Genomic DNA, 23111 nt, shown 5'->3' with positions numbered 1-23111 from the left:
TTTATTTGATCTGACCATGAAGTGTCTCTTCTGCTGCTGCCCTCTCCGCAGAACGTGATTTACCACGGTGCGGGGGACAAACCGGCAAGTGAGTACCGCTCTGTGGTCTACTACCAGCAGCGGCACCAGCGGTGGATGGAGACGGTGAAGGTCTGTATGAGCCTCAGGGCACGGGGGCTCAGGTGGGACTGGGGCTGTGACCCCCCCGAGGCTGTGTCCCTCCCGAGGCTGTGTCCCTCGCTCCTCCTGCGCAGCAGGACCAAGCCGCTGGAGGAGGACTGCCTGCCAGGGTTGGCTTTTCAAGGGGAAAAGTTCCCTGGCTCAGGGAGGATGGGAGATGCTGCTGGTGTCATGGCTCGACCCCTGGATGGAGACCCAGGGTGACCCACAGCAGGGAGACGATGTCCACTGCCCCTCATTAATTGAAAGGAAAGCACGTGGGTTTGGATTTGAACTGAAAGTTCAGCACAGCCTTGGCCCAAGCACAGAGGCGTCTTGGCCAGGCAGGTCACCCAGCCCGTGCCCTCCTTCCTCACGTGGGTACATGTTTTCTTTCTCAGATTGCTGTTCCCATTGAAGATGTCCACAAGACCCACTTGAGATTCACCTTCCGGCATCGCTCCTCCAGCGACTGTAAGTATCTCCTTTCTTCAGGTCTTCCTCTGCTAACGTTCCCAGCAAGGTCTGTGATGGATGTGGGCTGCCTGCAGCTCAGGCGCTGCAGGAACAGAAGGGCCCCGTGAGTGGCCCTCGTCTCACACCGTGCGGGGACACACCAGGGATGCTGTGAAATCTGGATTCACTGTGTGGGGGAAGGAAGCCATCCCCCCTGTCTTGCTCTGTCCCTGCTGCCCGTGGTGAGGCGGCAGACCTCTGGGAAACCGCTGCCTCTTGCACGCAGCTGCTGCACGGGTGCCTCCGCTTGGCTCTCCAGAGCACCCGCTCCACGTCCCGTGGCGTTTAGCTGCAGCAAAGCTGTGGGCTGTGACACGTGGCCAGGAGGACGGGCTGCTCCCAGAGCAGAGGTGCTGCTGTCGGTGCCTTCGCAGGGCTGAAAACCACACGTGATGAGACGTGGCGTGGCATGTCCTGCGACTGTGGGCACCTTCCCCAGGGCCACTGTGGAGACCTGCAGCTGAGGCTGCTGCTCAATGGTCTGATCCTGCCCAGGCCAAGCCCTGCCTGCCCCAAGCCCTGCCTGCCCCAAGCCCCTCTTGTTCTCGCAGAGGCGGCTTTCCGATGGCTGCTTGCCTGGGCAGCACGTGCTGGCAGCCCGGCAACTCCTCTGGCCGCACATCGGTTTGTCGCTGCCATCTCTCCCCTCTCTCGAGGTTCCCAAACGGCTGCAGCAGCTGCTTCTCCCCAGTGCTCTGGGGAGATCGGGGGGTCTCGCTGCACGTGGGCACAGCCTGCGGGCTCCAGGAAAAGCAAAGCGATTTCCCTGGTAGCCCCCCCCCGGACCGCTCCGGCTGCTGGGAGGGCAGGAGCCCCCGGCTGCGCTGCCCTTTCCCTGCCTGCATGGTACATCCTTGGGCTCCTCCTGAGCAGGCTTCACCTTGCCCCGTGTTTGTCTCTCCCAGCCAAAGACAAAAGTGAGCGGATTTTCTCCATGGCCTTCGTGAAGCTGATGCGACCAGACGGCACCACACTGCGTGATGGGGAGCATGACCTGGTTCTGTACAAGGTACGGGGGGGGCAGGCAGACCCCCCCTCGAAGCGGGGAGCCTGCAGGATGACAGCTCTCCTGGCAGTTGCCTGTGTGGGGCTGGGGTCCCAGTCCCTGCCGGAGCTGCCGCACTGGTGGCACGTACCCAAAGTCCCCCGGAGGGTTTCCAGTCCCTCCTGTCCTTTCTGTCCTTGATGGTGGGGGCTCCTGCCACAGCTCCCTGCACACAGTGTCTCTACTCTCTGCGCTGCTCCCTTGTGAATGACAAGTTTTGTTTAGAAAAAGGTAACTTAAATGTATCTGACTTGGGAGGGAACGTCCCCATGAAGATATTTGCTGCACTTTACCTGATTTCACCAGCGTTTTCCTGCCTAAAACTGCTTGGTTTTTCTTCTGAGATAGCAGAGAGAGAATGTAAGGAGGGAAAATTCACTGTTCATTTGGAAAAAACGCAGTTGAGTGTGAAAAACCCCATGAACATGCTGCCCCCCCTTGCCTTCGTGTCCCCTTCTTCCAGGCTGGGGCTGGCTGCGGCCAGGGGAGCGGGACGTGCTGGTCCCTGCTGGAAGGGTGAGCTCAGGACTCTTCCTCTGTGTGTCAGCGCCACTTTAGTGTTCCTCGCCGGCAATGGAGCTCCAGCCTCCCCAAGAGGTGACCTTCCCACTTCAGCCCCTTGGCTGCTCTGGTATTTAACTGAAGTTTTCCCTAGTTTTCCCTGCTGTTCCTAGTGATGTGACCACAGTTACTCGAGGTAGACCCATCTCCCTTCCCAAGTCCTGCATCTTTTTGGGATGAGCAGATCTGTCTCCTGCCTGCTGTGGCAGCTGTGCTGCTGGCCTCAGCCAAAACTTCCCATGAGCTTGATGGAGGAGTTCCTCCTCTTCATCACCACATTTCCCTCTTAGCATCTCGATGCTGCTTCTGCAGCTTCCCAGCAGCAGAGGTGCCCCAGCAGACAGACTGCTGCCAGCGCACTGCTGTGCTCACCGTCGTCCCACGTCGGAGGACTGTCCTGTGGATCTGACGCGGTGTCACCCTGGTGCGCTCCTGCCCTGTGCTCACGTAGCTGCCCCACTGGGGGCTGAGCTGCCCGTGTGCTCCTGCAGGTCTCTGCCATCCATCTGTCCGTCCTGTTCTGCCGTTATATGTTCCTCATCTATCGCTCTTGGGATGCCTGACCTCCCTCCCGCAGGGACCCCGTGGTGCCCTGCCCTGCCCAGCCTGGGGACAGGGACAGAGCTGCACTCTTCTTCCCCAGCAGCTCCTACGCATTTGAAATTGTTATCATGTCCCTCCTCCCTGTTCCTTACAGGCAAAATACCTAAATTCTTTAAATGCTGCTGTGGCCTGCAGAGCTGCAGACACAGTCCCTGGCTCTCTGGGGGACTGTCCCCTCCGCAGCCTGTTCGGTGGCAGGAGCACCAAGCACCTTTGAGCTGGTGCTGGCTGGCCCAGCGAGATGAAACCCTGTGCACCTCCCTCCTGGATGCATTTTCTCCTTAAAGGGTTGTTGCTGCCCTCGCTGAACCATCGCGTTCACCAGCATCCTCCGCCCCCGAGCAAGTGAAAGCCGGCGTGCTCTGCTTTGTCTTCTCCCCGGCTGACTCCTGCTCTTCCCGGCAAACACCGGGGCTTGATTCTGGGAGTCAGAAGCTATTTCATCTTTTTATCTTTGTTTGCCAGAGGAATGTGAATTATATGCTTTTAGCTCCTCAGACCTCTTGATCTCATGCTGGTCGAGAAATGTCTGAAATTAAGCCAGTTTACCCTGCAAGGGCTTAGCTGCCCTTGGAAGAAGTGCAGTGCCTCCTGCGAGTCAGCTGGACACTGTGGGTACGCTCAGTGGAGAGAAAAGCCAACAACAAACAATTTTGTGATCTTCATCTGACCTTCAGTAGGAGAAATTTTATTGTGCAAGGTTGCAGGCAGGGAAGGATAAATGCCCTGTTGCCAAGCCATAAGCGTGCGCTGGTGAGCTTGTGGCAGCTATGCTGCAGTCCATTGTGGTGTGTCTGGCCAGCTCTGGACACCCACCATGTCCCAGTCTTGCAAATGATCATGGAAGGATCATTTAGAAAGTCACCCCAGTGAGTGCTCCTAGGTGTAATGTCGTCTTAAGAGTAGGGGACACAAAGAAATAGGCTGTTTTGCCACTGTGGAGAGAGATGCCGGCGTGCCCACACTGGCACAAAACGTCCCATCGGGCCAGTGACAGTGATGCCATGGGACCGTGCCCACCACCTGGTTGGTGTCCTGCTGTGTGTCCGTCCCCATGGCAGTGCTCTGGCACGTGTTTCGTTCCTGGCGTGCTGCTGCCCAGCTGCAGGCTCCTCTGTGTCACTGGCCTCCCCTCGTGCTTTTCTTCCTGCCAGTTCTTGTGTCCTCCCTGAGTGGCACCAGCCAGGATTCGGTGTCTCTCCCGGTCAGTTGTCCCAGTTGAGCATGTGTCCCTGAGGAGCCCGGCAGGGAGCAGCTTTCTTGGATGTTCTGTTTAAATTAATGTTGGGCGAGCCCACTGCGCTGCCTGCACAGAGCTCTGCACCGCGGGCAGCAATTCCCCTGGGCCAGCTCCCTCATCCCAGCGACTCCCGTGAGCCGGACTTTACCAAGCCGTAAGGATGTTGTTAGGTGGGAGCCACCGTTCCCTGTGTGCGGCTCCGCTGGCCTCCTTGCCCTGCCCCATTCTGCACAGCAAAGTCCCCCTATGCAGGGGACTTGATGGGGGGGGTCAAGACCGAACCCACGGGCCAGCCCTGTCCCACGGCGCGCTGCCTGGTGTGAGCCGTGCTCTGCCTTGCAGGGCGACAGCAGGAAGCTGGAGGATGCCAGCGCGTACCTGACCTTGCCCTCCACGAGGAACCTGTCCGAGCCGAAACTCCTGTCTGGCTCTTCCTTCCGCGTGAGCGGGGGCACGTCGGGCTTAACCGTGTCGGCCCGGGACAGCTTCCAAATCTCGACGCTCGTCTGCTCCACGAAGCTGACCCAGAACGGTGAGTGCCGGCTCTCCGCGGGGGTGGTGGCGGGGCTGTGCTCCCACCCCACCGGTGCATTTCCACCTGCCAGACCGCTCTTCTCCCAGCGGCTGTCTGCTGGCATGTGACAGTTGCTGTGGGACATGGCGCCGGTGCTGCTGCGGCAGCAGCGGGAGGCTGTGCCAGGGAATGGGGAAGGCTGGATTCTGCCCACCAGAGCGGAGACATTTGTCCTGAGGCCAGGGAACAGGACCTGACCCACCCTCCTTCCTAAACCTGTGCAGCAAATACAGCTTGTACCCATCTGTCCTGGGCCTGGCTGGGCAGGGGGTGGCTGTCGTCCCCTCAGGAGGGCACCGGGCTGCAGGCGGCTGGGTGATTTACTGCTCTGTGTGAGAAGGCGAGAGCCGAGGGGCTGTGCGGGGCCCCGGGGCAGCTCGGCTGCTGCCCACCCTGGGGTGCTGTGCCGGTACCGGCCCCCTCCGGCACGGCGCAGGTGGACTGGGGCTCACTCCCGTCACAAACAGCACCGGGACAGCATGCTGAAAATGCAGGGAGAGCGGGAACAGTCAGCCCTGAATTAGCGTTTTGACGTGGTCAGGACAGCCAAGGCTAACGGCTGTTCCCAGGGTGGGTGCAGCCCAATGGGGCAGTGCCATCCTGGGGGCTTCGGGGGGCTGCCGTCCCCTGGGGAGGACGGGCTGTGAGCAGCAATGCCTGTGGCCAGGACAGCGCTGCCCTGCCCGCTGCCCCGGCAATCCGGGTTTGCTGTCCTTGCCCCACGGCACCGCTGCCGCAGCACCCTGCGCCATGCTGCCCGCACCGCTCGGGTGGGATGTGGTTTGCTGCAGGCTCTGTTTGCATATTGCTGGGTCGATAGCTCTGGGCTGTAACTCAGAGAGTTTCTCATTTTTTTTCTCTTTTTTTATTAAGGTTGTCTTTTGGCTTATCTGTCTCCTGAGCCCTCCTGAGTTAGCAGCAGATTAGTTTTCCAAGGCGGGGGAATGAGAACAAACAATAGCAGGCTGCAAGTGTTTCCAGGCGCTCTCCCACTTTGGGGGTGCCGAGCCGCTGCCAGCGGCTGTGGGTAGTTAGCAGTTTCTTGGCTGGTGCAAACCCGTGCAGATGGTAATTAATCTGCTCTTGCCCCCCGGGGGAGTGAGCCACGGCCTCCGATCTGGGAGCTGGTGCAAGCTGCTGAGTGTTGCCGTTGAAGGCTCCGTGACCTTCTTTGGCCCCTTTGAAATCAGGGTGGGAATTGGGACTCCCTGTTTTAAACCCCTGTCCTCAGCTCGCGTGGGCTTCCAGCCTGGGGTGCTTCGCGCAGTTCATTGCAGGGCAGCCAAGAGCATACATGCCATCTCAGCAAAGACGCATCTGCATTTGCAGATGGGATTTTGCCTTGTACAGAATGTTTTGGGAGGTGGCAGAACAAAGAGGTGTCACTAACCTTGAGCGAGCGGTTATCAAACTGCTTCCCATGCCCCTCTGAAGGGAGTGGGGAGAGCGGGGCTGGCAGCGAGCAGCCAGGCACCGGCCCTGCGGGAAGGGAGAGCTGATGGGGCTGCGCGGCCCGAGTGCCCTCGCAGGCGTCCAGCTCGGGGGGAACGTGGCACACGCACCTCCACTGTAACAGGGACAAGCAGCCCGTCCGTTTGCCGGGTCTCACCACGCTGTGCTGCGTGGTGGTGCCGGCGCTCGGGCTGCTGCCACGTTTTCAGTGCATGTCTGCGTTGCTGCAGAAAGCCCCGCAGCAGCCGCCTGTCCCTCAGGGCGGGCGACGCGAACGCCTGGAGGTAACGTCTCCAATTGCCTGGAGAGTTAAATGCTGCACTCCAACCGCGCTGCACGGGAGCACCGTCGGCCAGCGGGCTCCGTGCTCAGAGGGCGAGCAGCAGTGGTGCTCGGCCAGGGGAAGAGTGTGTGGGAAAGCCGGGTTCCTTCCCGTCCAGCAGCATCGCCTCTGCAAAGCTGGTGGATGGAAACGCTTCGTCCTGCTTTTGCTGAAGTGCAGTGACGCAGCTGGGGAAACCACAGCCCTGGCGCCGGGCTCGGGGCTTGGGGACCGCAGCCTCGCAGCTCGGGGGACTCGGTGCGCAGTGACTCATCGCTGCTGTGCTGATGGGGTCTGGGGCTGCTGCAGTTCAGCGTGAGCGGGGCTTGGGGCCATTGCTGTTCAGTTAATTCCCTTCCTGCAGCACAATTACAGCTTCTACTGTAACAACCTTCTGTTTAGCTGAGTTTTATGCTTTTGTGGTACCGAAATCGGGAAGCTTTCTGTGCTGAGCAGCAGTTATACAGGGAGTCCGAGGTCGGCGGGGTCTTGGCTGCTTCTGGCAGCGCTGTGCTGACCACCAGCTGGTGCGGTGCCGAGGCCGCACTCTGCACGCGCCGCGGCAGCTCCCCGGGAGCAGCGCCGGCAGGTCGGCATATGGCCCCGTACACATCTGAACGGCAGCGGTCAGCTCTGCTTGGTGCAGGAGAGGAGCTGTGGAGCAGCTGCTGCGGGCAGGCACGCGGCCGGGAGCACAGGGCAGGCGCCTGGGGTGGGCACCGGGGAGCCGCAAGGGCATGGGGGCCCTTGCCAGGTTCCAGTCCTGGCATGGTCTGGCCGGTGAAAGGCACGAGTGGAGGGAGGACAGTGACCCACGGCCCCTCTGGCTGAGATCCCTTCTCCGAAAGGTTCGCGGGCTTGTGGGGAAGATGCAGTGCCGGTGCCGAGTCCTGCTGCTTTGGGTCTCAGTTTCTCTCCCACGGGGATGTAAAGAGGACAGCAGCGCCTGCCTTTGCGGCTGCACGATGGAGCAGTGGGAGCTCAGGCATGACGGGCGCTCGCCCTGTGCTTGCCCCAGCGTGGGGACAGCAGCAAGTGTCACCGCATCCCCCGGGATGGGGCCCCTCCAGCCCTGGGCAGCGAGGGTGGGACGGGGGAGCCTGGGAGGCTGGTAACGCTCGGGTCTGGCAGCAAGTGAAGCCGTGCTGACTCTCCCCTTCCTCCCCCCCCAGTCAACCTGCTGGGGCTGCTGAAGTGGCGCTCCAAGCCCAGCCTCCTCTCCGGGAACCTCCAAAAGCTGATGAACGTGGACGGAGGGGAGGTCATCAAGGTACAGCCGGCACATTCCCCAACCCCATGCCGGGATCTTCCCTCCCACCTCCTCCCTTCCCTGCTCCTGCACACACGTCTCCAGCCACAGCCCAGGCGGCTGCTCTCTGCGGGGCAGAGGGATGTGAAAGCTCCCGGGGGCGGCAGCGTCGGCACCAGGGGTTTCCTGGCAGCCTGGCCGGGCATGCTGAGAGCAGCTGCCGGAGCACGGGGAGCCGCCCTGGGCTGGGGCTGGACTGGGTGCACTGGGAGCATCCTGCACAGTCTCAGCACCTCTTCCCTGGGGAGAAATGCTGCCTCTGCCTGTGGTAATTGCCCCGTCGGCCCTGGCAGCCCTGCTGGGGCTGCTGGGGCAAGTGGGCGGCTGGAGGGGCAGTGCCGGGCTGCCTGCCAAGGGACACGAGAAGGGGGAGTTGTGTCCTGGCAAAGGGCCGGATGCCCCAGGCCATGGATGGGCACAGGAGCTCTGTACCCAGGCAAATCGCTCCGTCACTCAGAGGTGGGTCTGGGACGATGCTGGGAGTTAACGCTTGAGCCCTCACAGTCCTCTTGTCCACCCCCAGTTTCTCCAGGACACATTGGATGCCTTGTTCTCCATCATGATGGAGAATTCGGACACGGATGTCTATGACACGCTTGTCTTTGACGCCTTGGTAAGCGGGACCTGCTTCCCTGTGTGCGCTGAGTGTGGGTCCGAGGCCACTGGCAGTGCAGGATGGGCCCAGGTCAGACTGCGGTGGGTTTGAGATGGGGCTCACTGATCTGACTACACAAGCCATGCTCAGAGCCATGCAGCTTCTCTGGCTCTGCTGCAGTGCCTTGGGTCGGTAGAGCGCGGCCGACCCAGCACAGGGCAGGGCTGTGGCTCTGTGGGGACACTGTCCCTCCGGGGGACAATTCCAGCAAGATTCAAAGGCGCTTCTCCTACACTGAGACAAGGGTGACCCCAGTGATGGGACCGGGGAGGGTCGGGCTGGCTGCTGTTCACCTAGGGTGAGTGATGGTGTGAGCTCTGTGCAAGGTGGCCATGAAGAGTCCTGTGGCTGCTGGGCTCGTGGCTCATTTTGGGCTTTCTGCCTCAAAGGTCTGCCCATCCTGGCAGGCTGGGCGGGCGTGCAGGGGGCTTTGGTGGCCCCAGCAGCCCCCACGAGGGGTCAATGCCACTCTGGCTGTGGCTGTGGGCACCCGGCTGTCCCCGGGCATCCTGCTGCCCACACTGAGCCGTACCCACTGCCCGCTCCCTCCAGGTTTTCATCGTGGGGCTGGTGGCCGACAAGAAGTTCCAGCATTTCAACACTGTCCTGGAGGCCTACATCTGCCAGCACTTCAGTGCCACGCTTGCCTACAAGTGCGTACTCGGCGGCCGTGGCGCAGGGAGGGATGGGGCTGGGGTGGCAGGCACGGGGAGGGACGGGGACGGAGTGTGGGGAGCACCTGGCAGGCAGCGTGGCATGGGTCAGCGGCAGCCCTGAAGGCTGCTCAGCCGCGGCCGGGAAGCCCGCCGAGCCCTGGCCACACGTGTCCCCATCCTGCAGGAAGCTGATCTCAGTGCTGACGCAGTACGTGGACCATGCGAGCCAGGGAGAGCCCTGCGAGCCGCTCATGCGGACATTCAAGGCCTTGGAGTACATCTTCAAGTTCATTGTCCGCTCCCGGCACCTCTTCGCCCAGTAAGTACCGGTGATTACTTCCACTGCTCCAGGTGCCAGGCTCTGCTGGGCTGCTACACCAGCGCCGTGTGCTGGCAGCACTGCTGGAGCATCGGCCCCTGGGGATGGGGTCTGTGTGAGGGAGGAAAGGAAAGGTCCCACAGGGGTCCCTGTCCTGCGGGAGCTGTCTTAGTGCCAACCATTGGAGCCATGTTGGTGCCAACCATTGGCCCTGGGGTTGCGGCACTGGCACCTTGACCTGCCTGGTGCTCATGCTGGCTGTTCGGGTGGGATGCGGCACCCAGTGGCGGCACTCGCAACACCCGGCATGCTGTGGTGTTGCCGTGTTGGCCAGTCCCTGGCCAGGCTCTCCTCCACCACCGTGCTTCCCCTCCCTGAGGTTTCCGGCAGTTTTCTGCTGTATGCCATCCTCCGGTTGCTGCTGCAGCGGTTGTGGTCTGGTGCGGGTGGCAGACAGTGCCGTCCATCTTGGGGTGGGAGAGTTCCTGTGGTGTGAGGGGCCGCGGCAGGATGGGTGCCATCACAGAAACCACTCTCTGGCCCACGAGCGGTGTTTCAGTGTTTGCAAAGTGTGTTGGCAGCCAGGCAGCGCGCCGACGTTAGCGTGAAGGAAGCCTGTGGTTTGCTGTCCGTCAGGCTAATTGCCGCTGGTTCCTCCTGCGCGTGTGCTGACGGAGAGCCTCAGTGCGAGGTGCTGGTGAGATCAACTTTGGCACCGCAGCTGCAGGGTTGCCCGTGAGCCCCGGGCTGGCACGGAGCCCACGCTCCATCTCTGTGCCATCAGGCCCTGCCCTGGCTCCCACGGCCACACGCTGTGGCATTGGGAAATGCCCAACTCCTTTGTGTACGGCTAACCCAAACAGCATGCGAACGAGGCCAGAGGGACCTGCAGTGACCTCCTGCCCAAGGCAGGGCTGGCTCTGCCCAAGCTGCTCCTGATGGGTGGGTTTTTCCAATGTGCACTTAAAACCTCCCACGGCAGAGACAGCAAAACTTCCCCAGGCAGCCTGCTCCCCTGCATAGCCAGCACTGCGGCTGGAAAGGTTTTCTGGCGTCCAGCCTCGCTCTTCCTGCTTATTCCCAGAGAGCTTCTGCCTGCCCAGCCCATGCTGTTAGGGAGCTTCTTAGTGGATTGGAGAGGGAAACGTTGCACTTACCCTCAGTGAGGCACACCTTACTATGGAGCAGTGCTCTGCTCGTCTCAGGCCGTCTCAACCCTCAGCCTGTCGTCAGCCTCCATGCCACCCCCGTGGCATCTCCAGCTCTGCGGACGGCGTTGCCCGTGAGCCTCCCCGCTCGGCACTAACGCTGCTGTTAGCGGGTGCGGGTGGCAGTGGGTGTGGGTGGCAGCCGGTGTGGCGAAAGCGATTTGGGCAGTGGGGTCTGTGCAAGGACCACCCCAGCACATCAGCGACAAAGACACACGTTTGGCCTCTGATGGTTCCTATGAAGCACGTTCTATCTCTGCAACTCTGGTGCTGTGCATGGCTCCTGGGCTGCTCTCACACTTCAGCCAGTCACTGGGCTTTCAAATAATTTCTGATGCAAAGCGTGTAGTCGATCTTGGGCGTCCCTTGCGCTGCAGCAAAACCAGAGGCGGCACAGTGCCAGCCCCAGGGCCTGGGGACGGGGTGCCCAGGCCAACCCCCCCCCCGCCTTGCCCTGGCTCAGCGACTCATCCCCCCCCTCAGACAAGCTCTAAAGGGAGAGAGAGACCTGTAAGTGACAGGACAAGGGGCAATGGTTTTAAACTGAAGGAGGGTTGATGTAGATTGGACATAAGGAAGAAATTCTCTGCCGTGAGGTGGCGAGGCACTGGACCAGGTTGCCCAGAGAAGCTGTCAATGCCCCATCCCTGTAAGTGTTGAAGGCCAGGTTGGATGGGGCTTTGGGCAACCTGGTCTAGCGGAAGGTGTCCCTGCCCATGGCAGGAGGCTAGACCGGATGGTCTTTGAGGGACCCTTCTGACCCAAACCCTTCTGTGATCCTGTGATAAGTGGCGTAAGGGGCTGGGAGTCTTGATGGCTCCTTGTTGCTGGTGAGGATAAGGTCAAAGTTCCCCCGGGTACCTCCAGAGTCCTCCCAGGACCTGGTTTTGTTTGTTCCCCGTGGGCACGGGGTTCCCATCCTGATCTACGTGATGGGGCAAACAAGCCTCCCCAGGTCAGGCGTGGGTGAGCCCGGCTGTGCTGCTGGGCTGAAGTGGAAAACTGAAAACATGACCGATAGAGTTACCAGAAAAAACAAGTTACGTTCCTCTTTCATTCCAAGTACATGGCACCGAAAGATGAAGCGTCCCAAGGGAGCGGCGGGAGGCGAGGGCCCTCCGCATGCGGCATTGCCAGCCTGCACCGGGAAAGCAGCAGAGTTGCCCCATGCTGCGGGGCTGTGGTTCGGCAGGCGGGTGCTTTCCAGGGAGCGGAGCGGGAGCCCAGGGTCTGCCTCCTCCACCCAAAGTCCTGAGCGCTGTGCAGAGGTGCCAGAACGCGTGTCAGTGTCCCCGTCGGTGCTCTGTGCCCCGCTCGCGGTGAGGAGCTGTGTTGGGTTCCTGGCATCCACAGGGACTCTCAGACCTCACTTTCTCTTTGCCATCTCGCTTTGCTGTCTGCCAGGTGCTCCCCGCATAGCTCACGCTGCAGAGTGGCCGGTCTGTCCGGCGTGCCGTCTGTCCTTCCTCATCCATCTCACCTGCCAGCCCTTTCCAGGGTCTCGTTCTTGGCCAGGCAGTTGCTCCAGGGCTCTGGGGTGCTCTAGTGTTAGACCGAAGTATTTACCTCCTCGTCATACGTGAAAATACAGAGCAAATTCCCCAGCTTATAGAACTTCTGGCAGAGAAAATTAATTATGTGGAGCATTTGCAAACAGCCCTGTGAATTAGTTTGCATTGGAATGAAGACATCCCTGAAGACATTTAGTGTTTTTATTCATCTTCCCTTTATCTTAGTGATCTGAACAGTGCAATAACATGGATTCCTCAGATCTTCTAAATACTTTAAATGGTGCTACAATTTGTACACAACCTATAATTTAAAGAAATTAGATTGTAATTATAATAAGTTACTGCAGATTGCTGTAGCTATTTGATTACGTGTACTACCGCTGGAATCGGATGAGGAGCTGACGTAGCTCATATGAGGATCCCAGGTTGCTGCGAGGATGATCGCAGTGGGGCCCAGGTGGCGTGGGGCAGGAGGTTCATCGCCCAAGCCCCTTCAGGAGTTCTGCGGCCACTGCGTGGGGAAAGGGCTCCCCGATTCCCCTCCTCCTGCCTCAGGCAGGAGGTGTGGGAGCCGGTGGGCTGTGAAGGGGATGGATCCTGGCGCTGCCCATGGGAGTTCTGTGCCCGGAATGTGCTTTCCTGTGGGAACATGCCCCCAGCCCTCCCTCTGCAGGGAGACGCCATGCCACATCTCCAGCCGCGATCCCCTTCAGCACCCCATGCACTGTGCCGGGGCAGGAGGGGACCGGTGGAGCCCCCTGCAACCCCCCGTGCCCTTCCCAACATCGGGGACCTCTCCTGTCCCCCGCCGTGGTGACCCCGAGTCCCCTCGGAGCCACCCTGGCGCCCCTGTGGCTCCGGGACCGGAGGAGCTGGGGCTTGGCGGCGGTGACGCCGTCTCCCACTCGCTGCTTCCTCCCTGCCGGTTCCTCTGGCTGCTTCTGCTTTTTGGCTGCCACCGAGGGCTGCGAAGTTTTCCTGAAAGTGCTTGTGATGGTCATCACGGGGCTCGCCCCGCGTGGGGGGTTCCTCTCTCCCGCCGGCGCGGGGGGACCTGGGGTTGCTCGCCCTCGCCGGCATCCCTTTGCAGCCGCCCACTTTGCAGCTCATGGGCCTCTTGTCCAGCCTCGCTCCGTCCCCCCTGTTCCTGCAGCCAGCCCCCGCTCTGGCAGCACCCGTGGGGTCTGCCACGGCCCCGCTTGACCCCTCTCCTGTCCCCAGGGAACCCAGCATCCCTGCAAGGATGGGCCCCTTACCCCCCCCCCCGCACTCTAGCCAGTCACTTATGCTGATCATCCCCTCCTGCGGGGACTTTGCTGAGGTCCCTGTGGTCCCCAAAGGCTGTGGCAGCTGCTGGGCTTCTACCGCGGTCTGAGCTGCAGGGGGTTCGCAGGCAGAGCGTCCCTTCCCAAGAACCATGCCGACCCTTCCCAAGTAAATCACGTTCAGCACGGTTTGTATCGCAGTCCATACTGATTTGCTTAGTGAGTTGGTGGCTGGATAATTTTTCCTGCCACTTTGCTGATGGTGCTCGGAGGATTTCTGTGACACTCGAGCTGGGTTCTGTGCCAGAGCCTGAAGCTGCAGAAACCAAGGTGGGAGTGTGCCCAGTGTCCCAGGAGGCATCAGGCTCAAGGACCAGGCTCCACCTGCCAGTTTTCCTGATTAAATCCTCCAAACCAATAGGTCCATGTTAAAAAAAGATCATGCTGACCCACGTCGGCTGCAGCAATGCAAATCAGCCGTTATCTTGGCTTAATTGAGCTGCATGCTCCCGACTGCTTTATACTGCTCTGGTTTGAGTCATTACACACTTAAAAGTTCAGCAATCAGTGTTGACAATAGGTCTTATGATTGTTAAAATAGCATATTGTATTCACGCATGCCCTCTTTAAGATAAAATACAGAATTTTGTAGGCAAGAGTTTACGGTGGAGGTGATGTTGAAAATCCATGTCAGTCAGTTGTGGGTAGATGCATTAAAAAAGGGACTGTGAAAATCTAACAAATCTCTCATAAATTAAGATCGTTGCATGGTATCGTTGCTGTGAGAGTAAAAGCTGCATGTGGACCTTCCTTTCCTTTTGCTTATTTTAACACATACAGACTTCTTTAAATTTCCTGGCCTCTGGTGGGGTTTTGGGCCACACAGAGCAGCTGGGCCAGGCTCCAGGGCTGCGGGATGGGGCTGCTGGAGGCTCCCACTGTTTGGTAACTTTTAACACGCCGGATGAGAGGGAGGGACCTTGAGTTAGTCTAAGCTCTGGTTTGACTTGGAAGTCGGTCAAGAGCTGTAAACCAGCCGCTGCTCAGCTGATGCATTTGTCTGAGCACATCTGAGATGCCTCAGGCAGATCAACAGGCTTGTTCCCGCTGCCAAACTTAGGATGTTTCATATGTTCCCTCGGGTTTGTTTACCAGATAGGAAAGATGAATTTGAACAGAGAACTATCCAACTGTAATTTTATAAAACAAAGCAGCAAAGTTTTTACAAAAACTAGACTCAGTAAAAATAGCTGGTAAGCAAAAAATGCAGATCTTGTTTGTTCTGCTGCTGTACGCACAATTAGAAACCAAAACACAATTAAAAACCAAACACATTTTGCTTGCCGTGGTGGCGGTCGGTGCGCAGGAGTCAGGTCGGGCTGGAAAATGCGGCTGTCTCCGCGGCCACGGGGAGATCAGCGTTTTATCCCTCATTTCCCCCATCTGTACTGCCAAATTGTTCCCCAGCAGGGCTCACTGCTTCATTTGCTGTGTCAATGGATGGGGTGAATTAGCTCAAATACAACCTGTTTTTCACAATGAGTGACTTTATTCTTATGATTATGCATTTGATTAGCAGCTTTGAAACTTTCTCACCGTTTTGCACGTCTCATGGCTAAAATTCCTCATGTGTTTGGTTTGTTCTGTGACTGGTCACGCAGGTTGTGTTCAGGCTGAAGGGTGCAGGAGGTTTCCTGCTCAGGTGGGAAGATACTGACCTCCTTTGAGAGGACTTTGGTGTGTAGAATCACGTAAAAGACTCTATTTAAAAAAAATAATTATATGTGTGAATACGTGTAAGTGATGTATATAAATAAGACAGCAGACAGCAGTCTTTAATATGGGTAATTCTGCACCTCTGAAGCATTGATTCTGGCTGGCCCCGGGGCCAGGCAGTGGCCGTGCCGGGGCAGTGGCTGTGCCAGGCCTTGCTGCTGGACCCAGCTATGGGAAACGGTCACGGAGAAGCGTAATTAATCGGGATCACGGGTGATGCCCGAGCAGAGGCGTCCTGTGCGGCCGGTCCCGGGGGAGGGTGCGTGGCGCGGCGGCGGTGCAGTGACTCTGGCTGTTGCAGGCTCTACGAGGGGAAGGAGACGGCCGAGTTCCAGCGCTCGCTGCAGCAGTTCTTCCTCTCCCTGAACCGGCTGATGAAGTCCCCACTGGAGGGTCCCACGTTGCTCTCCCAGGTATGGCGGGGGGGCTGGTGCTGTGTGAGGGCTCAGCTCTGGCATGTGGCAGGATGGATGGTGCCCCAGGCGGGGCACTGGCCATCGCCGTGCCGGGGGAACACAGCCGTCCTGCGTGCAGCCCTCCCTGTGCACGGGGTGTCAAAAGGAGCTGCCACCCTGCGTGGTGCCTCACTGTCCCCAGGGACCTCCACTTGTGCCCCTGGTGCAAAGCCCCCCCGAGGCCCCAGACCACAAAACCCCACTTTGTGCCGGTGCCTGGGGCTGCAGTATGAGTTTGGGTCAGCAGCTCTGTGTCACTGGGCAAACGCTCTCCTAGCCATACATGTGCTGAAGCCTGGAGAAGAGGGTCTTGGGGAGCTCCTGGGGCTTGTCCCCATCCCAAAGCTGGCCTAGCCCTACTCCCTGCACCTCGGGACCAGGCTGGCATGGGGGAGCTGGGGGGGGGAGCAGAAACATTGCCCTTTGCACTGTGGGTCCTCGTGGGCACGGCTGCGTCCTTTACCAGCAGCCAGTGTCAAAGTCCTCCAGCCACCGGTGTCATGGTGCTGGGGGTCGGAGCTGAACGGAGAACGCGACCGGGCCACACGCACTCTGAAACATCAGTTAGTGAGAGGAGGCAGGAGCCGGTGCTGGGGCTGAGTCGGTCTCGCTTTGGTGCTGTGCCAGGGGTGAGGATGGGGCCGCACGCTGCACCCTGCACCCGCGGTCTCCCGGCTGGAGAGAGGCACTGCAGAGTGCAGGCAGGGACCTCGTCTGCAGGCTGGGATGCACGGTAGCACTGGGACAGCTGGCAGCTCCTGTGTTTCATTATTTCGTGGCATTCTTAGATAATCCCTTATAAACTAATCTAGTTCAAAAAAAAGTAGTTTGAAGACTAACGTGACAGCTATCCTCATGGAGAGGAGGAGGGCTGTCCCTCCTTATCCCCTCTCCCATCTAAACACCGATCATTATCTGGTTTCCATCTCAGTACCGTTGCTCTAGAGACTCTCTGCTATGGTAACCTGAGTGCTGCGGCGTTTCCGACTGCTGCACATCCACCTGTGCCATTTCTGCATCACTCAGCACCTTGCTCAGGTCTGTGGAAAATAATTCCTGCAAACGCATCCAGAGTAGAGAGGCCACCACCATCCAGGGCAGAGGGGAAAGGTCTGCCCATGCATCACCAAAGAAGGCATCCCTGCAGCTCCTATGGCTAAGGTCAGGCATCGCAGTGGTGATAGCAAATAATAGCCATGAGGCACACGTGGTGTGGCAGGGGCTGCCATGAGGCACAGAGGGTGCAGCCGGGTCTGCCAACCGCCTGTCGAAAGTGCTGGGGAGGAGGCAGAGGACTGTCAGGAGTGGACAAAGCCCACGTCTGGGATCCAGCTATGCTGCGTGTCCAGCCAAGGCATGGGGAGACACGTGTGCTTCACCCTGAGTGCCCTGAGCCCGCAGCCTTGCAGCAGGCAGCGTGAATTGGAAAAGACGAGGCTGCGGTTACCTCATCTGGGCTGGTATCTCAGTGCTGGGGAGTCCAGGCAAGTCCGTCGCACGGCTGGCAGTGACTGACTGTCTCAGCGGGACAATTTTTCCAGCTGCAGCACTGTTGTGGTTCCTCTGGTGCGCTCGAGGCACTGTGGGTGCGTGCAACAGCTGAATGTCGTTAAAAAGCAGACTGGAGAATGGTATTTCCTCAGGTACTATCGCACTGCTGTGGCTTCAGGGCAGGATCTCTTAGTTTGGGGTGAGGATTCAGCAGGAGCTGCCCTCCACCCAGAGCAGCCTGTAGGAAGCTGGGGCTAGGCTTGGAAATTTGCCCGCTGCTGCTGCTGCTGCTGCTGCCAGGTTTGCAGAGTCCGACTGCGCTTTCTCCTGGAAACAGCTGAATTCTGCAGGGGGATCCCAACTGCCGAGCAGGAGCTTTCTCTGTGAAAATAGCTTTCCTGGTTGCTGTTATTTTGTTAGAGAGAGCAGGAGAGGTTGAAGGTCTCTGGCAGATCTGTGCTGTTCTCTTTAGGAGAAATGTCCCCCTTGGAAGCCTCCCAGGCTCTTCCTTGGGGATTGCTGGAGTCTTGAGCAGGTCTAGGTGCTGGGGCCACGCTCTGTAGTGGGCTTTTGTGTTGCGCAGTAGCAGGACACAGTCCTTCGGAGAGACCTTCCCTCTGCTCCCGTCTCTTCTGGGTGTCAATACCTGGACTCAGAGATCTCATCACCGGGTCGCCGGCTTGGTGGTGGCTCCTTGGAGGATGGCAGAAAGGGGAGCTTGTCCATCGCATCAGGGTGGTTTCTCATTGATGTCCCCCAGGTCATTGCCTCCCAACTTTAAGGTTGTCAATTTTGTCAATGCAACATGCATTCGGTATTTCTGAGCCTGGCTTCACACTTAGCCGCATCGCAGTGCATGGTGTCAGCCTGCCCCGAGCGTGGTGTCAGACGGGTCTTCTCCTCGCTGTCACTTGTCCTCCTCAGTGCTCACCACCGGCTCTGCTGCTCTGCAGGCGTTATGGTGATGGGGTTTCTCCCACACCACCAACAAAGTGTTTCACTGGGGGAGAGAGTGCCCAGGTGAAATAATTCAGCGTGGAAGTGAAAATCAGAAAATGGTCTTAAAAGTGAGAAATCCCTTAACCTTAAACACACGGTGATAGGCTTTGAGCTGACCAGTGCACTGGCAGATGAGACCTGGGACTATCACAGATAGTGCTCTGGCAATGTCAGCTCCATGCCTGGCACCGATCAGGGAACACTCACTCAAAGTTGGGAATTATCAGGAAGGGACTTGAGAAGAAAACAGAAAATGTCCTTTGCCACAGCATAAGTTCCTGTGGTGCATCTGTGTCTGGTGCCCATGCTTCAGAGTGTGCAGTCGAGCTGGAAAAATCCCAGCAAAGGGTGACAAGGTGTATGGGGCAGCTTGCAGGTGGGATCACCTACCTGGCCAGACCAGACCCCTCCATCCTGGAAAAGAGATGAGCAAGGAGCTGGGACAGGGAGCTGCAGATTTGCTTCTGATCTGGGGAGGAGGGTAGGAGGTGGAAATGGTTGCTCAAGGTCTCTCCTCACTCAGGAAGGAGGGAGCATCTCATGAAACGGGCAAAGGCAGTGCTTGTTCATCTACTGTGTGATGAAGCTGTCGAGCCGCTTGTGATGGTCTGTATCTGCTCCTTGGAGCAGGCTGTGGATGCTGAAAGTTTGCGCAAGTTTGCAAACAGCTGTATTGATCTGTGGAAGAAAAATCCACCCAAGATTATTTAAATATAAAGACCTTTCTGACTCAAGAGGCCCTGACCTCAGGAAGCACCACTGCAGGCTTGTGAGCCAGCAACGTCGTGTCTTCTTCCCCTCTGAGCCTCAGACCAAGTACCGAGCCTCGTGCTGGCTGGCTCCCGGTGCCTCTGCCTGGCATCACCATTGCTCCCCTGTCCGGAGGGTCCCGTGGCTTCCCTGGTGTCCTGACCCCCAGTCACCCCAGCCACGGTTCTTGTGCTGCATCCTGCCCTGGTTCCTGCTGGACCCCAGCCACTGGGTCTTGCTATATCCAGCCCTGACAATGTCTCCTGAACATCTTGAGCAGGTACTCCAGGGAGAGAATTTTTTTTTCTTGTTCTCTAAGCAGACTTTGTAGCTGCTTTACAGAGCTTGCAGACCGCCCGCAACTCTGGCTGCAACTACCAGCTCCCATCTAGCAGTTGAAGGTGATACCCAAAAGAAAGATCTGATAGTGGCTGACGTAAGCTTTACAGCTTCATCCCATTCTGCCTACTCTTTTCGTTAAAGCTGCAATTATCTGATCAGCCCAAGGCAGAGCTGATAATAGCTCTTTAGCTGCAGCACTCCTGCAAAGGCCACCTCTCTTGTGGAGAGCACCAGTCCTCTGTTGGACTACTTCAGGCTGGGGGGTTTTGTACTATTTTGACTACTCAGAGCCGTGGAGAGGAGGCTAAGTCTCTTTTGGCTCTGCTTACTGGTGTCAGAGAGGCTGGGGGCCAGGGCCAAATCCAAAGTGTGGTCCTAGCCAGAGAACAGGAGCAGCTCTTCGGCCAAACACCTCCAGCATCCCCAATAAACACTGTGACCTGGATGGTGCCGCTGATGCAAAGGAGATGGAAGGCTACCTGCTCCCTGCATGCAGCTGCTTTGCACATCTCCAGCCAGGAGATAGAGCTTCTGCTGCAACTGCTCCCTGCCATAGCCAGAGGGCCCTTGGGAAGAGCTTCACTCATCCCACTGCTTCCCTCCTGGAGCCCTGGTTTTCTCTGCATGCAAAGAAGTTGAGTTTTGAGGTGAGATGGGTGTGCAGACTTAAGCAAACTTAGGGCTCGTGCCAGCTGCCAAGGCGCTGAGCAAGGCAGAGCAGAGCATCATGCTGCTGCCAGCACAGCTGGGAGCTTCAGGGGACCCAAACTGGGTCCCATGCCTGCAGACAGCCCGCGCAGGCATGCAGCTATGGCATGCCACTACTCCTGGTGGCTGCCTGTTTCCCATTGTTCATGCCTTGAGGACAACCTGCTCCCCTCCATCTTTCCTTGGTTTAGGTCCAGCCTTACCTGCACCTCAGCAGGGTGGAGCGGAGGAGATGGCCCCAGCCTGCTGCGGCCCCTTGGAGTATTTGGGTTTGCTTTGCACTTCATAGCCTGGGTCAGGGGCTGTGTTTTCCTGAGGGGGTGGGTGCTCATGAGTGTCCATGGTTGGAGCTTTGCTGAGGTTGCTCTGACTCTTCCCCTGTGGCCGCTGCCACGTGGGTGGGTTTCTGCAGGACACTCTGCCACCAAAATCAGTAAGAGAGGGCTCATCCTCAGTGCTGAAACAAAGACATTTTCAGTTCTGCAAGGCCAGGCAGTTACCTCGGCAGTTACAATAAAAGCCAGAACCAGTTTCTGGAGGAAAGCGTTTCTGAGACATAGATGCCAATGTTTAAGAAGTCTCGTAACACTGGAAAGATCCTTGAGGAATGGCAAAAATTCTGTATTAGCTCATTTTTCAAAAAATGAATCAGATGACCTTGCTAACTACAGACCAAAGAGGCTGACCATTGATCCCAGCTCAGTCATGGAGAGGATGCAATCAATTCAGAGTTAAAGAGTGGCAGTATAATTTATGTTAATCAGTCCAGCTTTACTAAGCGTGGAGTTTAATAAAAAAAAAAATCAAATTTATCTGTTACTTTTTTGAAGTTACAAATGTGACCGACTAAGATAGCTGACATAATAGGCGAGACTAACAACTGTTTGACTTGATACAGCATTCTGATTTAAAATTAGCATTGTGTAAGTTTATTAAAATAACTACTTTTAATCTCCTTAATATATATCTTAGTTCTAAAAAAAGTCATTACAAATGGATAACTGTCGTGCTGGGATGGGCATTTCTTTTGGGTCCCAGGGGAATCGGCTCTCGGCTCAGACATCTTTGCGTGTTTGCCGATTTGCCAGAAGCGGCCGTGGCCGGTGCAGGGGGCACAGGCGGCAGCGGCGGTGCTGGATAACGGGGAAGCTGCTGCTCTGCGCCCAGGCTGTGTAGGCAGAGAGGTGTCAGGGCAGGGGACGGGGCTGCAGAGCAGCAGCTGGGAGCAGAGCTGGGACCTGCCAGCAGAGAGTGGCCGAAGGCAACTCTGAGTGTGGTCGCATTGCAAAGAAGTAAGTTAATCCCTGGATTTATATGCAAAGAGGCATTAAATGGAAGCATCTGGAGGGGCACATGATGCAAACGAGGGTGCTGGTGGATGATGCGCCTGGTCTTGCTGCCCTCAGTGCAACAGGTATCTAAGTATCAGAGAAGGGTTTGCAAGAGCTGCAGAAATGACTCAGTCTGGTGTGTTTGATGGAGGTTAACACTGTTTCAGTCAGCTAGAAGAGGGTAGTGGAGAACTCAATCACAGTCTTTGCAAACCCAGAGGGAGAAGATGTTGCTGGAGCATCGCTTAGTGCTGCAGGCAAAGGCAGAGCCCAGTCCAGCAAAGGGCACTGGAGCTCACCAAGCTCACTGGGAACGTGGTGCCAGGCAGCAGGATGGGCGACTGCTGCTGCTGGAGCCGGCTCTGGGCTGGCAGGGCCTCTGGAGTTTTTAATCTGATCTGGAGGTGTTCACGGAGCTGTCCCAGCTCAGGCCGAGGATCTGCCCTGCCCATTGCTGCCCTGACTCTGCCCAGCAAGGGGTCAGAGCCGAGCAGAGGTTTCGGTCCTGCTGCTGGGTGCTCCCAGGGCAAACCCCTCCAGCGACCTGCCCAGCCTGTGCCCATAATCTCTGTATTTGCTGTGCTCCGAGGGATGTGTCCAAGGTGAACTTGTCCAGGCACTTTTTAAAACTAGGCAAATTTGCAGTAGGCACCGGTTTCTAAAACTCCTGCTGCAACTCAGAGGGAGATGACAGACTTGATGCTGAAACCACTGGGTAAAAATTCCCGGAGCTGAATCGTGTTGCAGTCAGCCCCGTGTGGATCTGCAGGCACCGAACCTCCTGAAAATGATGTTGAAGTGCAGAAGTGTGTGGAGACCACCTCTGGCACCTGGCTGCACCCGGAGGCTGGAGGGTCCCCAGTGCTGCTGTCAGCACAGCTTGAAGCCCGGGGAAGCCTGAAGGACCAGCTATCCTGGCAAAGCTAGAGATAAGCAGAACTCAGTGAGTCGTTTGTGCTACTAAGTCACATCATAGACATAGCGAAACAGATTTTAATGCAGAACAATTTGTGGTCAGTGTGTTTGCTGTTCCAAAAAAACAAATAGCCCTGTGTGCCCCACCTTCGCAGCCTTCCAGCGAGGGCGCGGAGCCAGGCTGGGTGCGGGGCAGCCCCGTTCCTCTGGCAGCCTCGGCTGCGGCAGCAGCGACTGCGGCCGTGAGCAGTGCTGGGGGGTTTTACACACAGCGCAAGCCAGGTCCTACATACCTGGTATCATGTTGTAGGAGTTCATGTGGTTTCAAAGTAAAAGCTAGAGACAGTTATTGACAACATTAGAGGTACGTGACCGTAGCGGTTCTGGGTGTCTTGTGGACACTGGTGGCTTGGCGAGAGGAAGCTGCTCCCGGCTGGTTGCCCTTTCCCAAGGGATGGCAAGGGTGATGGGCTGGTGCTGCGGGACAGGCTGAGCACAGTGCTGCTTTAATGAGAGGGGGGCTGAATGAAGATGGTAGTGGCTCAGCACCCACAACATTGGGGGGAGGCAGGAGAGGCCAGGGGCCACCTTCCTGCCCGCACGGCATCTGTCCGTCTGTCTGTCCTGGCCATGTAGCAAAGCAGGGACAGTGCAGGCAGGTCTCTCATCTCTTTGCAGGGAGCAGCCCTGAAGTACCTGCCTTCCATCCTCGAGGACGTGTTTGGGATCTTCGACTCCTCTGTGCTGGGGTAGGGTCCTATCGCCCCCATCATCCCCAGCCCTGCTCTGTGGCATGCTAGGTGCCTGCCACAGCTACCTTTGCCCCCGCTCCCATCCTGCGGCGACCCCCCCATCCTGGAGCTGCCGGCAGGAATGCTGGCTGATGCTGTTGAACTGAGGGTGAGGGCAGGCAGAGGGGTCTGGATTTCCTGATGCCTGGGAATTGCCT

General features: G+C 57.9%; 1 protein-coding gene across 1 annotated transcript in view; it reads left to right on the top strand.

Annotated features, from left to right (window-relative positions):
- LOC142033308 (dedicator of cytokinesis protein 2-like) overlaps positions 1 to 23111 on the top strand; it is a 106373-nt gene that overhangs the window by 10061 nt on the left and 73201 nt on the right. Inside the window, exons 15-24 of the mRNA XM_075033237.1 lie at positions 52 to 150; positions 561 to 633; positions 1581 to 1684; positions 4467 to 4656; positions 7645 to 7742; positions 8305 to 8394; positions 8989 to 9089; positions 9277 to 9411; positions 15473 to 15584; positions 22841 to 22911. Coding sequence (XP_074889338.1) covers positions 52 to 150; positions 561 to 633; positions 1581 to 1684; positions 4467 to 4656; positions 7645 to 7742; positions 8305 to 8394; positions 8989 to 9089; positions 9277 to 9411; positions 15473 to 15584; positions 22841 to 22911 — 1073 coding nt within the window. The remainder of the gene's footprint in view (positions 1 to 51; positions 151 to 560; positions 634 to 1580; positions 1685 to 4466; positions 4657 to 7644; positions 7743 to 8304; positions 8395 to 8988; positions 9090 to 9276; positions 9412 to 15472; positions 15585 to 22840; positions 22912 to 23111) is intronic.

This window comes from Buteo buteo, chromosome 1, assembly GCF_964188355.1.
Source record: "Buteo buteo chromosome 1, bButBut1.hap1.1, whole genome shotgun sequence".
Lineage (NCBI taxonomy): Eukaryota > Metazoa > Chordata > Aves > Accipitriformes > Accipitridae > Buteo > Buteo buteo.
Note: the sequence above shows the minus strand (reverse complement) of the source record. Positions and strands in the feature narration are given on the sequence as shown.